The 12,758-nt window shown below is 49.7% G+C and overlaps 1 protein-coding gene across 1 annotated transcript in view; it reads right to left on the reverse strand.

The window, feature by feature from the left end:
- Nucleotides 1-439: 439 nt before the first annotated feature.
- LOC8031737 (glucoside xylosyltransferase 1) overlaps nt 440-12,758 on the reverse strand; it is a 48,084-nt gene continuing 35,765 nt past the window's right edge. The window contains exon 6 of the mRNA XM_029989696.4: nt 440-846. Coding sequence (XP_029845556.2) covers nt 661-846 — 186 coding nt within the window. The 3' untranslated portion in view covers nt 440-660. The remainder of the gene's footprint in view (nt 847-12,758) is intronic.

The following is a 12,758-nucleotide window of genomic DNA, read 5'->3' on the forward strand; positions in this document are numbered from 1 at the left end:
GAATTGCGCCTACACAGGCTGCCACAGCCCACTGACTCGAAAACCCACAGCCCAGCGCAGTCAGGCAACACCGACGGACACTCTCGGGGTTGACGCTTCGTGTCCATCTGGTCGCGGCGTGTGCGGGGGCGGCGATTTCAAATCGCCGGGGAAAAATGTTATTTTTGTGAGCAGGGCAGAGGTGGCAGTGCGGCGGATATATTTTCAGAAGGTGTTTAGATATAACGAGACCGCTACGACCACTTTGGGTTCGGTGCGGAGCCGCGATCATGGGGGAGATCAAGAAGCCCACCCTCCGAAGCGCTTAACGAACCGTTCGGCCTACCAACCGGGCCCAGTAGTGCGCAAGTGTTTTCGACGCAGCGTGTCGGGGCACAGCTAAACTAGCTAAACGACGGAATCTAGCAGTGGTGACTGGGGCGTCACGGCAACCGGACAAGGGAGGCACCTAACATCATGACTCCACGGGGGAAAACAAACAATTTCCTCCCAAGAATGTCTACGCCTAACCGCCAGGATCGCGAGATAACACAGCATAATGTTCCTTTTTCGTGGCGTCATTTGTAGCCACTTCAAAATCACAATTTCTATGCACGGGCGGAATAAAAGGCTAAACACACCAGTCGATAACGCCTTCTAGGTGCGGTTCCTATATGTTTATCAATATGCCGTCGCATTGGTGGCGTCGTCATTTAAGCCTCGTTCGTTGTCCAGCTGTCGCGCCAGGATCCGCCACTGCTTGGAGTGGAGCAGAAAGGCGTCGACGCACTCGTGTTGCCGTACGCGGCGCAGCTCGCGTTCCAGTGGATCGATGAAGTTCCGCTCCAGGCTTGTGCCCAGCTCGTACTGCGAAGAAGACACGAGAGACGTGTTTGCCTGTTGTCCGTGCAGCATTGCTCGGGGGTCGCATAGGAAGAACACCAACAGAACACTTCTCGCTATGGACAACCACAACTGTTTAGAGTCCATGAAGGACCACAGTGGTTTAAGGTCTAAGGACAAGCACATGTGGCTTAAGGTCTACGGACTGGCATGCGTGACTTACGGCCTATGAACGAAAATTATATGATGATATATGAACGACCAGAGGTGTTCTATATGTTTTATGGACGGTCGTGTCTTATGGTCTGCAGACTGTAGGACACGGTCCACAGTTTTAGAGTTGAACAAACGACACTTAATTCTGCGCGTCCATAATACAACCTTCTGTTTCGAATTTGATAGTTGTTGATCCTGCAATGTTTTCGGGTTCGAGGTGTTGCGCCTTCCTGATAGAACGAACACACGAGCATTGAAGAAATGCTGGACCAAGCATTTTAGTTTCTAAAATCTTTGGTTCAGCATCCCTTTAAGTGACAGAGACTGATGCCCCTTTCGCGGGAAATTTAATAATGGGTTTCATAATAGGGGTACCAGCAATATGGGTCACCGAACCAGCTTGGGCTGTCGTAATGCGCATGCGGAGAAGGTACGTGATTGCAGTACAACACTCCAAGCTGTTTAGGGGAACCTAAAGCTTTGGTGCTACTCTCATTTTTAGCGAACGTCGCTTCGATTACGAATGATATTTTTCAACAACGCCGTACCACACGCAATGTTTATCGACATTAAACGCCATGATGATGATCATGCTTATTCGCTATTTTCGTACCGTATTCGAAAGAAAAAAAAAAAACCTAGTCTTCGAGCTAAAAGAGTCTTAAATTGTATTTGAACGTCAAGAGACGCGGATGTTGGATGGCAGTGGCTGCTTCTATACTCCGTTGACCCCAGAGCAATCAACCGCCTCCCTCTCATCACTTGAATATGTCCTCTGCTGCTTGGGTATGTGATCACGTGACGAAAGATACGCGTACGACCGGTCAAACGTGCATCGCGCTCCCAACGCGCTGTGAGCTTAGAGGCGAGCGCAGTATATTAGAGCCGTCTTCGCCAGATTCCACGCGCAGAATTCCATGTAAAATGCCATCTACGTCATTTACTATGCTATCATATCTGAATAAAAACCCGGTAGGTAGTAGAGTGCCCTTGACTTACTATTACTGTTATTTGTTGTTTTTGTCTAATCCTATCATAAAACAGCTTTAGGTGGGACGAAAACAAATTAATATGTAGAAACTCATGCAAATATTACAATTTGGTATTCCTGGGGAGTTCAATAGCCTGTCTTGTTAATGGACATCTGCTGAGAGTACTTCGAGCGTATGCTCCTGCTTCAAACCCAAGAAATCCTGGGTAGAATATTCGGAATTAGGGTGGCCATACCCGTTTCCATTTGGATAAGCATATATCGTACCTCCGTGCGATCTTGTACCACCACAACGTGAAGCAGGCTGGATACCTCAGGCTAGCACTGGCAGCGCACTGGCTGAATGTTTCACCGACCGGGTAGACACTCAGACCAACAACAGCTAAACATTGCGTGACGTCAACCGATTTGCCCGGCTTTTCCAGTCATCACGACTCGTCACAGCCGTGAAAAGCACTCCCCCTCCCCCCCCCCCCCCCCCCCGCAAGTTCTATCCGGTTTGCGCACGCTGTTCTCCTGTCGTCAAATACATCGCCAAATTTGTCGTATACGCAGTCGTAAAAAGTCGAAAGTATTTAAGCCATACACAGAGCTTAGAACGTCCAGATCGTTGCGTTACAGTGTTGTAGAGGACTTAGTGGCAAGAGCGGCGCCCGCTTACAATGGGCCGCGTGAAGGTGGTCAACGCAAATGGCTGCGAGTGGCGCTGTGGTTCCAAGCCCTAGGAGAATTCGTGGCAGATGGAAGATGTGCCGTGAGCGGAGAAGACGAAGCTGATTCGGGATGCTTCTCCCGAACGTGGCACCGTAGCACTTTTCTTTGTGGTAGTACTGGATCGCTAGGTTGGACATTTGAGAAAAGGTACATGGAAGTGACGTAATGCAAAGGAGGAGCGTATCCTAGCAACACTCACGTGGCGGCTCTGCCCACTTTGACGCCGCTACGTCATCGCAAACTTGACACCCGTCACCCGTTTCAGCGACGTCCGGAGCCAACCACCGACGAGCGGAAGTAGCTACGCATTCCCTGAGGCGTCCCTACGCGCGGGATACGGGGTAGGATTTACTACGACGCGGGGAGCAGTTCCTGCGTTTAGCGAAGGAACGGCAACCAATCCTGTGCGTCGCTGGCCGTCGCATCTGTTCTAGTACAGGTAAAAGTATTGAAAAACAATCAAAACCTTTTGGGCGTTGTTAAAACAAACCGCTTTTTTGTACCCTTTTGCAATACACTTAAGAATTAATTGGAGAGAAAGTTGTTCCAATATTATGCGGGATGTGCGCTACGCGCCTTCTTCAAACCAAAATGTCGAACCACGAGGAGCCGGGTGTGCCGGGGGCAGCGGAGGGGTCGGCGGAACCAACGGGGAGCGCGCGAGTGACGGCTGCTTTAGTCAGAAACAATTTTTTTATCTATCGAGAACTTGCTATTTCTGTGCTCAAATAAGAATGTTTGGCGCAACATCTGTGATAATTCTTTCAAAGTGGTCCAGTGTTTATATGGTGGTATGCTAGTCAGAGAATATATATATATATATTTTTTTTCCTTTTGAAATTTAACTATTGTGCTCAAATAAGACCAGAGTGTTCAACAAGATATCTGTGATATATACTTAAGATTGCCCAATTGCTTACATGGTTCCAGTCGATGCTCAGTTTTACTTCCAAGAATGAAATATTACATTCCATGTTATCACACTTTTATTCATGAAGTCACAGGTTTTTCTTTAAGAAATAAAGCAATTTTCAAAACAAACTACATGTGCACTGTCTTGAGATAACACAATCACCTAACTTTGATGAAGTACCATAAAAGAGATAATAAAATGGAGCAGAAGGCAAGACGCTTTGAAGCATTTGTAAAATGAAACAATGTCCATGACAACACTATCCCTGGTTCAATCAGCAACTAAGAAAGCAATCTCTGCAAAAGCAAGCATTTCTTTCTAGAGGTAGTCTAAATTACTTCTGAGTTCTTTGCAGGGGCAATCCAGATGACCTGTTGGTCTGGCAACTAAACCTCCGGACCGTTTCTGTCACTGTCGACTGCGTCTCGTGCCTTCTGCTCATAAAAATTAAAAAAAAGGCTGTATCGATTTCACCGCGATGCACTCGACACATATCCGGAGGCAGCACGCTGGCTGTGCGACGAACTTCACAAGGTGTAGGAGCTGAAGAGAGTATGCAGCTTGTGGACGGCCATGACTGTGGAGCAGGAAGCGAAGTGTGCACTTTACGGCTTCCACGGGGAGGGCTTCACTGAGGGCAAGGATGTGACGGGGTCCTTGGTGGTCAGGACCTCAGTCGTGGTGGCGAGAGGTTCCCTGTCGCTGGCGGCGTCTGTGCTGGGCACCACCGCAGCGAGGGCGCTGAGGGGCTTCCCGACGGTGTCCCTGGTGGTCGGGACTACCGTCGTGGCGGCGGACCCCTTGCGTGTGGCGCTCCGCACGGGCACGTCTGCGGCGGGTTCCGAACCGGGCGACAAGGCGCTGCCTCAGAGCCTTCCCCCTGTCCGAGAGACCGACCGGAAGGCCGACCGGAGGGTTGGCAGGAGCCAGCCTCTCGGGAGCCGACGCTGACCTCTCCGAGCTCGGCTCAGAACCGTCCGAGCTCGGCTCAGACTCCAACTCTGACTGTTCAGGGTCGGGGTCTGACTCCGGTTCTGGCTCGCTCGATGCAAGGCAGATGTTGTGGAGCACTGCACATGCCGAAATAATGGCGGTGGCTGTTGAAGGGTGGTAATACAGAGCCCGGTGCCTTTGCACACACCGGAATCTGTTTTTCAACAGCCCGATGAAGCGCTCCACAACAGGCCTGGTCGAGGAATGCGCCTTATTAAACCGGCCGCAAGCGGTGGAGGTCGCGTGGATCCCGGGGACAGGGGTGATGAGCCAAGGCTCCAAGGGGTAGCCGCTGTCACCTGCACACGTAGAGGATGGAACATATTACATTCTTTACTTCTTAAAATAAAAGGCAAGAAAACAGCTGCGTGCAACTATGTCAATTATAATGTAAGTGTGACTTAAAAGTGTGTTAATATTTCTGCACTACAGTATCAGTTTACATTATGATTAATTAGCACCAGCTTGCCTGCAAACTCCCTGTTATTTCATGTAACTCTGTGTTTTCCTGGTGGTTTGTATGGGATGTGTGCACGATTCCTTAGGGGTGCTGTGTTGTATGCAAGTGCATTATTAGGCCCTTGCATCCGACAGATAAAAGCTCTGTTGCTTTTGGGAGTGTGGCCGTGACCTTAGGCACGGGCAGAGCAGAACACGCTGGCCTTGTCTTTGGCAAGCAAGGGGATAAGGCGCCAGTTCGACGAACCTCTTTCCTAATTCTCGGTGGAGTTGGAGATGGGGAAAAGAGAGGGGGTGGTTAGATTGGAAAGGAGTCAGGTCCTGTTGGGACACGGAGGGTCTAATAGGAGGAGCTATATAGGCAGACCGAAGAAGAAGGGTCAGGGAAAAGAATCCAGTGTGTGGGACAGGGACGACCCGAGGACAGATTTGGCGAGCCCCAAGTGGCCAAGGAGGAATTGATCCCATTCCGTACAAACTGACGACCGTCAAAGCGACCAGGCGAGCCCCCAGGGATCAGCGAAAGAGCTGCAACTTCATGCAAAAACCAACCAGCAAGAGGGTACAGGCAGACAGTAACAGTGAGTGGGCCGAACCGGACAGCGACTCGCACTGCGGTCGCATGCCTTGCGTAGTCTATCACTGTCGTGAGATTGGTGTAGTGTGACTTTCGTAGCCTGCAGAGTGTGAGAGTTATGTGGACATAAACAGAGAATAATGGCCAAACTTTGGGTGTTGTCTCATTTCAAGGAGTTCCAGCAACTGTGTCTGTGTGCCTCACAACAAGCACAGTACGTGTGGTACTGTGGCTTTCAAGCAGTGGAAGCCACCGTGTGCGTAAGGAATGAATTTAGTATGCTCACCAAGCAGGAACCGGCCGTCGCGTGGCAGCTGCCCTTGCTCGAGTTGGTTTCGGAGCCAGGAAAATTGCCACACGAAAGAGTCGTGGACCGACCCGGGATACCGTGGGTCGATGCACATTATCCGGCAGTCGGCGTCACACACCTGAAAGTGCGAGAGATATTGACATGTAATTACCTGAATCTACAAGTAGTAGATTGTACTTATGGTTCACAAAGCAGTCGCAATTTCAGAACCTTTTAAGTTATTTTGTCTGACAGATGCATGTCAACACACCTTCCTGGATGCAAGGTACAACTAACTACCTTGAAACAAAAATAATGTTTTTTTTTTGTTTGTTTTTTTACGGAAGCTTGCACGTTTTAACAGACAAGTATTATTTTTGGGAGAAGAGTCTCACGGCTCACATGCTACGTAGAGCACACGCTCGCGCAGTCGTGAGACCCCACAGCCCGCAGTCATAAAACAACATACTTAAACCGTATCGGCAATACGTTTTTTTTTTCTACAGATTTGGGGCGCGTTTCGACAACGTACCATGAGTGTACTTACCACCATCACGTTGAGGGCGTAGAAGTACTTGCGGCACCAGTACGCCGCCTTCGTGACGGTGGGGTCGTTCTTGGACGGGCCGACGATGGAGACCATGGTCCCGTCCACGCAACTGATGACGCCGGGTATCCTGCCGAACAGCCTGAAGCCCTTCTCCGCGTCGAACCTCTCGCTCGGCGTCTCGGGGAAGTGGATCCAGCCACGCTGGACCCCGAGACGACGCACGATAGCGACGGACCCCGAGACGACGCACGATAGCGACGGACACGGCGCGGACCGCAACATTGACTGTCTTTTGGTCCCGCGCTACGTGTTCGTCGCTCGCCACCATGCCTTGGAAGCTCCCCGTGCCGTAGAAGCGCAGTGCACACAACACTTGAAGCTCCACAGTCATGACCGTCCACGAGGTACGCACTCTCCCCACCTCCGGTTCCTCGCGAAGTTCGTCGCACAACCGCCGCACCACGATCTTGGGCAGGCGGTATTGCTTCCAAAAGATCTCCTCCGGGAGCTCGAATGCATCGCGGGGTTCCCGATACAGCCTTTCTGGCGAAAAAAAAAAAAAGCTCTATTAAAGAAAAAGACGAATTGACCAGACGGCGACGCCTCGCCGCCGAACACATGCTGTCAATGACACCTAGTTCCGAGCAAGTACCTTTTGAAACGTACTCGGTACAAAACGAAACGTCATTTTGTTGTCACGTCCGGTAGCCGACTCCGCCCAGTTTTGCCGACTGCGCCCACATTTTTCTAGGGAAATTAGGTCACTTTTGTTTCCAACCAATCAGACGTGATGACGTCACTTCCGTGTACTAAAAAAAGGTACATGTACAATGTCGAACCTAGCTATCCTGGCGTGAGTGGAGTCTTCACCGTTCCGTTGCTGTCTCGGTTGTAAATGCAAGAAAAAAGGCGGACACACACACTGCTTCGCGCCTGAATGCAAGTCGGGCTACCCAGTCAACAAGGGCAGCCGGAGCACCCGCAACCGTAAGCCGTCGCTATTTCGTACGCCAAAGGAGGAGTCGCGCAGACTACAGTGGAAAAAAAATCTTAATCGAGAAGATAAACGCCTCGCCGAGACATCAGTTGTGTGCGAGAGACTGTCGCAATATATTATGACTATTTTGTTGTCGTTTTGCGTAGCATGTTGGTGGATATCTGTCATGTGCTTGCTTTCTATGTCGATGAAGTGATTACCCCTTTTGACAAGTCATAAAACAGTGAGTTAAGAATCAATTTTTTTTATATCAGGGGTTGTTGAAGTTTGTGTTCATATTGTATTTTAATAACAATAATAATAATAATATATTTATTTTCCATTTACAATGGTGGAGGCCGAGAAAAAAAAAAGCCGCACGAAACGGGTTGACGAGCTCTCGGCCCCCGCTTCATGTACTCCCAATCGAGGCATTTCTTCTTCAAGGTATGGCTTCTGTAGTGATGTAGATTTTATGTTTGCGCGTAACCACCGTATATAGCGGCGTGGACGAAGAAGAGGAAGGAGAATTAAGCCAGTGAATGGGTATGGCTGCCCTATTCTTATTCTGTCCGCCGCGGTAGCGCTCTGTTTGTTCAGCACACTTGCAACGCTACATTGGCGACGAGGATGTTAGGCAGTCTTGAGCTACTGTTCAGGCAAGTGTCCACCCTCCACGACCTCGCAGCGCGCCGCCGCTGTATGACAAGGCACTAGCTTCACAGCCAAGCCTATTGTTCTCCACTAACGATGACCCTGATTCCAACCTCACTGCCCCCTTTTGACTCGGATGCCACTGACCCAACTAGTACCGGCACCGAATGGTGAAAGTGGATCACTCGCTTTGCAAACTTTCTCATCGCCTTCGATGTGAAGAATGACGCACGCAAGCGTTCTCTCGTGCTCTACTATGCGGGGGAACATGTCCATGAACTCTCCGAGACCCTTCCTGACCAGCTTGAGTAGTCCCACATCAAGTACGACGCCAGATGCTGATACACCTTCAGTAATGGCCAGAAACACATACCAATATTTCAAAGACAAATTTGACGCATATTTCAATCCTCGCATGAACACCACATTCGAGGTCTTTCAATTCCGTCAGGCAAAGCAACTCGAGGGCGAATCTGTCGGCCCATTCTTGATCCGGCCTCGACTGCTTGTCCGCAATTGCGGTTTCGCGAGCGCCGACGAGGAAATCAAGAACCAGATCATATTTGCAACGACATCTTCACGCCTACGACGAGTAGCCCTAAGGCAAGACCTTAACCTTCCATCACTTTTGAATCAGGCTCGACTCCTCGAAGATGTCAACCGAGCAACGACTGCCATGAAAGGATCGTCAACAACCACCACGTTTCAAGCAATCTCTGAACAGCCTCGCTACAGCCATGCAGACACATCCAAAATTGCCCAACAACCTCGCTAGTTCTCTTCCCATCTTAAATATGGAGCCCGCGCACAACAACACACCCACGTCTCGCCTCCCCAGTGTTTTTGTTGTGGTGCTCACTGGCCCCACGAGGGAGGACAAGTAAACTGCCCCGCCAAATCTGCCTCTTGTAAGGCATGTGGCAGAAAAGGACACTATGGCAAGATGTGCCAATCAGCACACAAGCCTATCTTCCAGATTTCTTATGACTATGACTCCGACGAGAGCGTTTATGCTGTCGGAACTATATCACAAATATCTCACCAAAACCTCCGGGAGGTTCATCTGCAGGTTAACAACACCCCTGTAACATTCCTTATTGACACAGGTGCTTCAGTATTGGTCAATGGAACCTCCACCCTTGACAAGCTTGGGGCACTGACAAAACTCCAACAAGCAGGCGCGCGTATTTACGCGTATGGATCGGATGCTCCGCTACCAATCATAGGAAAGCTCCGTGTCACGCTGAAGTTCAGGGACAGCGACACAACAGAAGACTTATTCATAATAAAGAGAACTGTGAAGTCACTGCTGAGCTTCGCTGCTGCAAATAGACTGGGCCTCATCCAAATTACTTACGCCATCCAAGGACACTCACAAAAAGATGCACGCTGGAATGAAGAAGTGCCTTCAAACTTGCTCGAGACCCAACTCGCTGCTTTTCCTGAGTTGTGTGCGGGTGTAGGCAAACTAAAAAACCTCCAAGTACACCTCCAGATTGATAAAGCCATTGCCCGGGTTGCTCAGCCCCATCGCGGAATCCCTTTTGCAGTCCGAAGCAAAGTAGAAGAAAAGGTAAGCCAGCTCTTGGCCCTTGACATCATCGAAGAAGCAACCGGACCTACTTCATCGGTATCTCCAGTCGTAATTGTGCCAAAGCCGCACAATCCAGAAGACATTCGCCTATGCATCGACATGAAATGTGCGAATAGGGACATTCTTCGCGAGTGGCACGTCTGCCCTACCATCGACGACGTGATCACAGTGCTGAACGGATCAACACTCTTCACCAAGTTTGATCTAAAAGATGGGTACCACCAACTAGAACTTGGTAATGAATCATGAACAATCACAACATTTGCAAAACACAACAAACTGTACCGCTACAAACGACTTATGTTTGAAATTAATGTAGCTGACGAGGTTTTCCAGGAAACCATCCGTCAAGTACTCAACGGCAAACCTCACGTCCTCAACATCAGTGATCATATACTTGTGTGTGGCAAGACGAAGGGTGAGCATGATCAGGCTCTCTAGGCAACTCTCGAAAGGTTGACAGAGAACGGCCTCACAGTTAATCCAAAACAATGTCTCTTCGCACAAAAAGAACTATGTTTTTTCGGTCACACTTTCTCTGCTTCTGCAATCAGAACAGACCCCCAGAAGATTGCAGCATTAAAAAAAAAATGCCAGCCCCTGCCAACGCTCATGAAGTTCGAAGTCTGCTTGGTACAGTAAATTACAGCGGACGCTTCCTACCTAACCTTGCTGACATGACATACCCTCTTCGGCTTCCCACAAAAAAGAACACCAAGTGGGTGTGGGGACCAGAAGAACAAGGCGCTTTGGATACGCTGAAAGAAAAGCTGTCTGAGATCCACAACCTTGTCTTTTTTGATGGTACAAAAGAAATATTTCTCACGGTGGACACGTCGCCTGTTGGCCTTGGTGCCATTCTAGCACAGAAGGAAGGCAACAACACCGAGATTGTCGCATATGCTAGTCGGGCTTTGACCCCCACTGAAGCACTGTACTCTCAGATTGAACGTGAATTGCTTGCAGTTGTCTGGGGGACAGAGCATTTTCATCTGTATCTTTACGGTAACAACTTTCTCATTCGCACAGACCACAAACCCATTGTCTCCATCCTCACCAACCCACGGGCGTGTCCGTCTGCACGAATCGAACGCCTCGTGTTGAGAATCCAACAGTACAACTTCAGAGTGGAGCACACGTGTGGAATCAACAACCGCTCGGATTACCTGTCTTGCTACCCCATGCCGAGCGCTCCTGCTGATGCCCGCCTGGCTCATACCACTAATGCATATGTCAACTTCATTGCCCACCACAACATTCCCAAAGCCATGACTCGTGCAGAAGTAACTGCCGCCACTCTAAATGACCCTCATATACAAAAGGTGATCGCTGCCCTAAGAAATCCTGCCAGGTGGAACGACCCAGCGATCAGAGTGTTTATATCCGTACAGCACGAGCTCTCCCTGATGGACAGCGGCCTACTACTGAAAGGAAATTGCCTCGTTCTGCCGGCTGCTCTCCAGAAACAGGCGATATGTCTCGCTCACATTGGGCACCAGGGCATCTCCAAAACGAAAGCCCTCATGAAGCAAAAAGTATGGTTTCCCCACCTAGACAGCCCAAGGTACAAACTACTCTTAAAAAACTGTATGGCGTGTCAGGCAACCATCCAACATCAAAACTCGGACCCTGTCGCGATTCCATCGAAGCCAAATCAACCTTGGGAGGCGCTCTCACCTGACTTCGCGGAGCCTTTCCCTAACGGCAAATACATAATGGTCCTAATGGATGATACGGCACGCTACCCCCTCGTGGCGGTATTATCATCGTTAGCGGCCCCAACTATCATCACGAACCTTATGAAGATTTTCAGTACTTTCAGGATTTCTAGGGTCGTCAAAACAGATAACGGGCCTCCATTTCAAAGCCTTGACTTCAAAAACTTCACTGACTGGCTAGGATTTTGCCATCAGCGCATCACGCCTTGCTGGCCGCAAGCGAACGGTGAGGTCGAACGATTCATGCGCACACTTAAACGGTTTCTACAGACGACAGCGTTGCAAAACTCTACGTGGACTTCCGGATTGAGCAAATTTCTAATGACCTATACGGCGACACCTCACTCAACGACAGGGAAAACGCCCTTCGAACTACTCTTTGGAAGACCTATGGGCTACCTCCTTCCCGATTCCGCAGACAGTAACGACGTGCCACAGGCATGGAAACACAAGGATTACGAAAATCGAAAGAAACACAAGATTTACGCAGGTGAGCACAGACATGCGAGACCCCACAACTTCGAAGTCGGAGATCGGGTAGTGTGTAGACAGCCACCGTCCAACAAGCTCACTCCTCCTAATGACCCGCAGCCATACAAAGTGATTGAAATCAAAGGGACACAGAACTGCTCAGAGAGATCAGAAAATGATCACAAGAAACTCAAGCTTTTTAAACTTCTCCCCACGAGTGCGAAGCTCAGAGCACATAATGAATTGATCAATGCGGATGATGCTGAGGAAGAAAACGCCATGAATACGCGTCATACTCACCCTCACCAGGAAGGTGAACAACTCATCGATTTCGGGGAGAGACGAGACCTGCAACCCAATGAAGCCCAAAGATCCAGTGAGGACGACGTCCGACTCCGGAAGTTGAACAACAGCTCGACGTGGAGGAGGACGAAAGGAACCAGCGATTCGTTGAAGCCCCTGGCCCTGATCTATCAGGAACAGCACGACCGGTCCGTACAAGGTACCCTCCTACAAGACTCAGGGACTACGTCTGGTCCTGAAAAGCGTTTCGCTCTGTTCATTTCTTCGCTTCTCGGGGGAAGTGATGTAGTGATGAAAATTTTATGTTTGCGCGTGACCACCGTATATAGCGGCGGGGACGAAGATGAGGAAGGAGAATAAAGCCAGTGAATGGGAATGGCTGCCCTATTCTTATTCTGCCCGCCGCGGTAGCGCTCTGTTTGTTCAGCACACTTGCAACGCTACACCTTCCAGAAACGACAATTTGCTATATGTTCGCCAATTGCAGTGGCACCTTGGCCTTGCACCTTACACAGCGC

Source organism: Ixodes scapularis, unplaced genomic scaffold, assembly GCF_016920785.2.
Source record: "Ixodes scapularis isolate PalLabHiFi unplaced genomic scaffold, ASM1692078v2 PGA_scaffold12__126_contigs__length_90152505, whole genome shotgun sequence".
Classification (NCBI taxonomy): Eukaryota; Metazoa; Arthropoda; class Arachnida; order Ixodida; family Ixodidae; genus Ixodes; species Ixodes scapularis.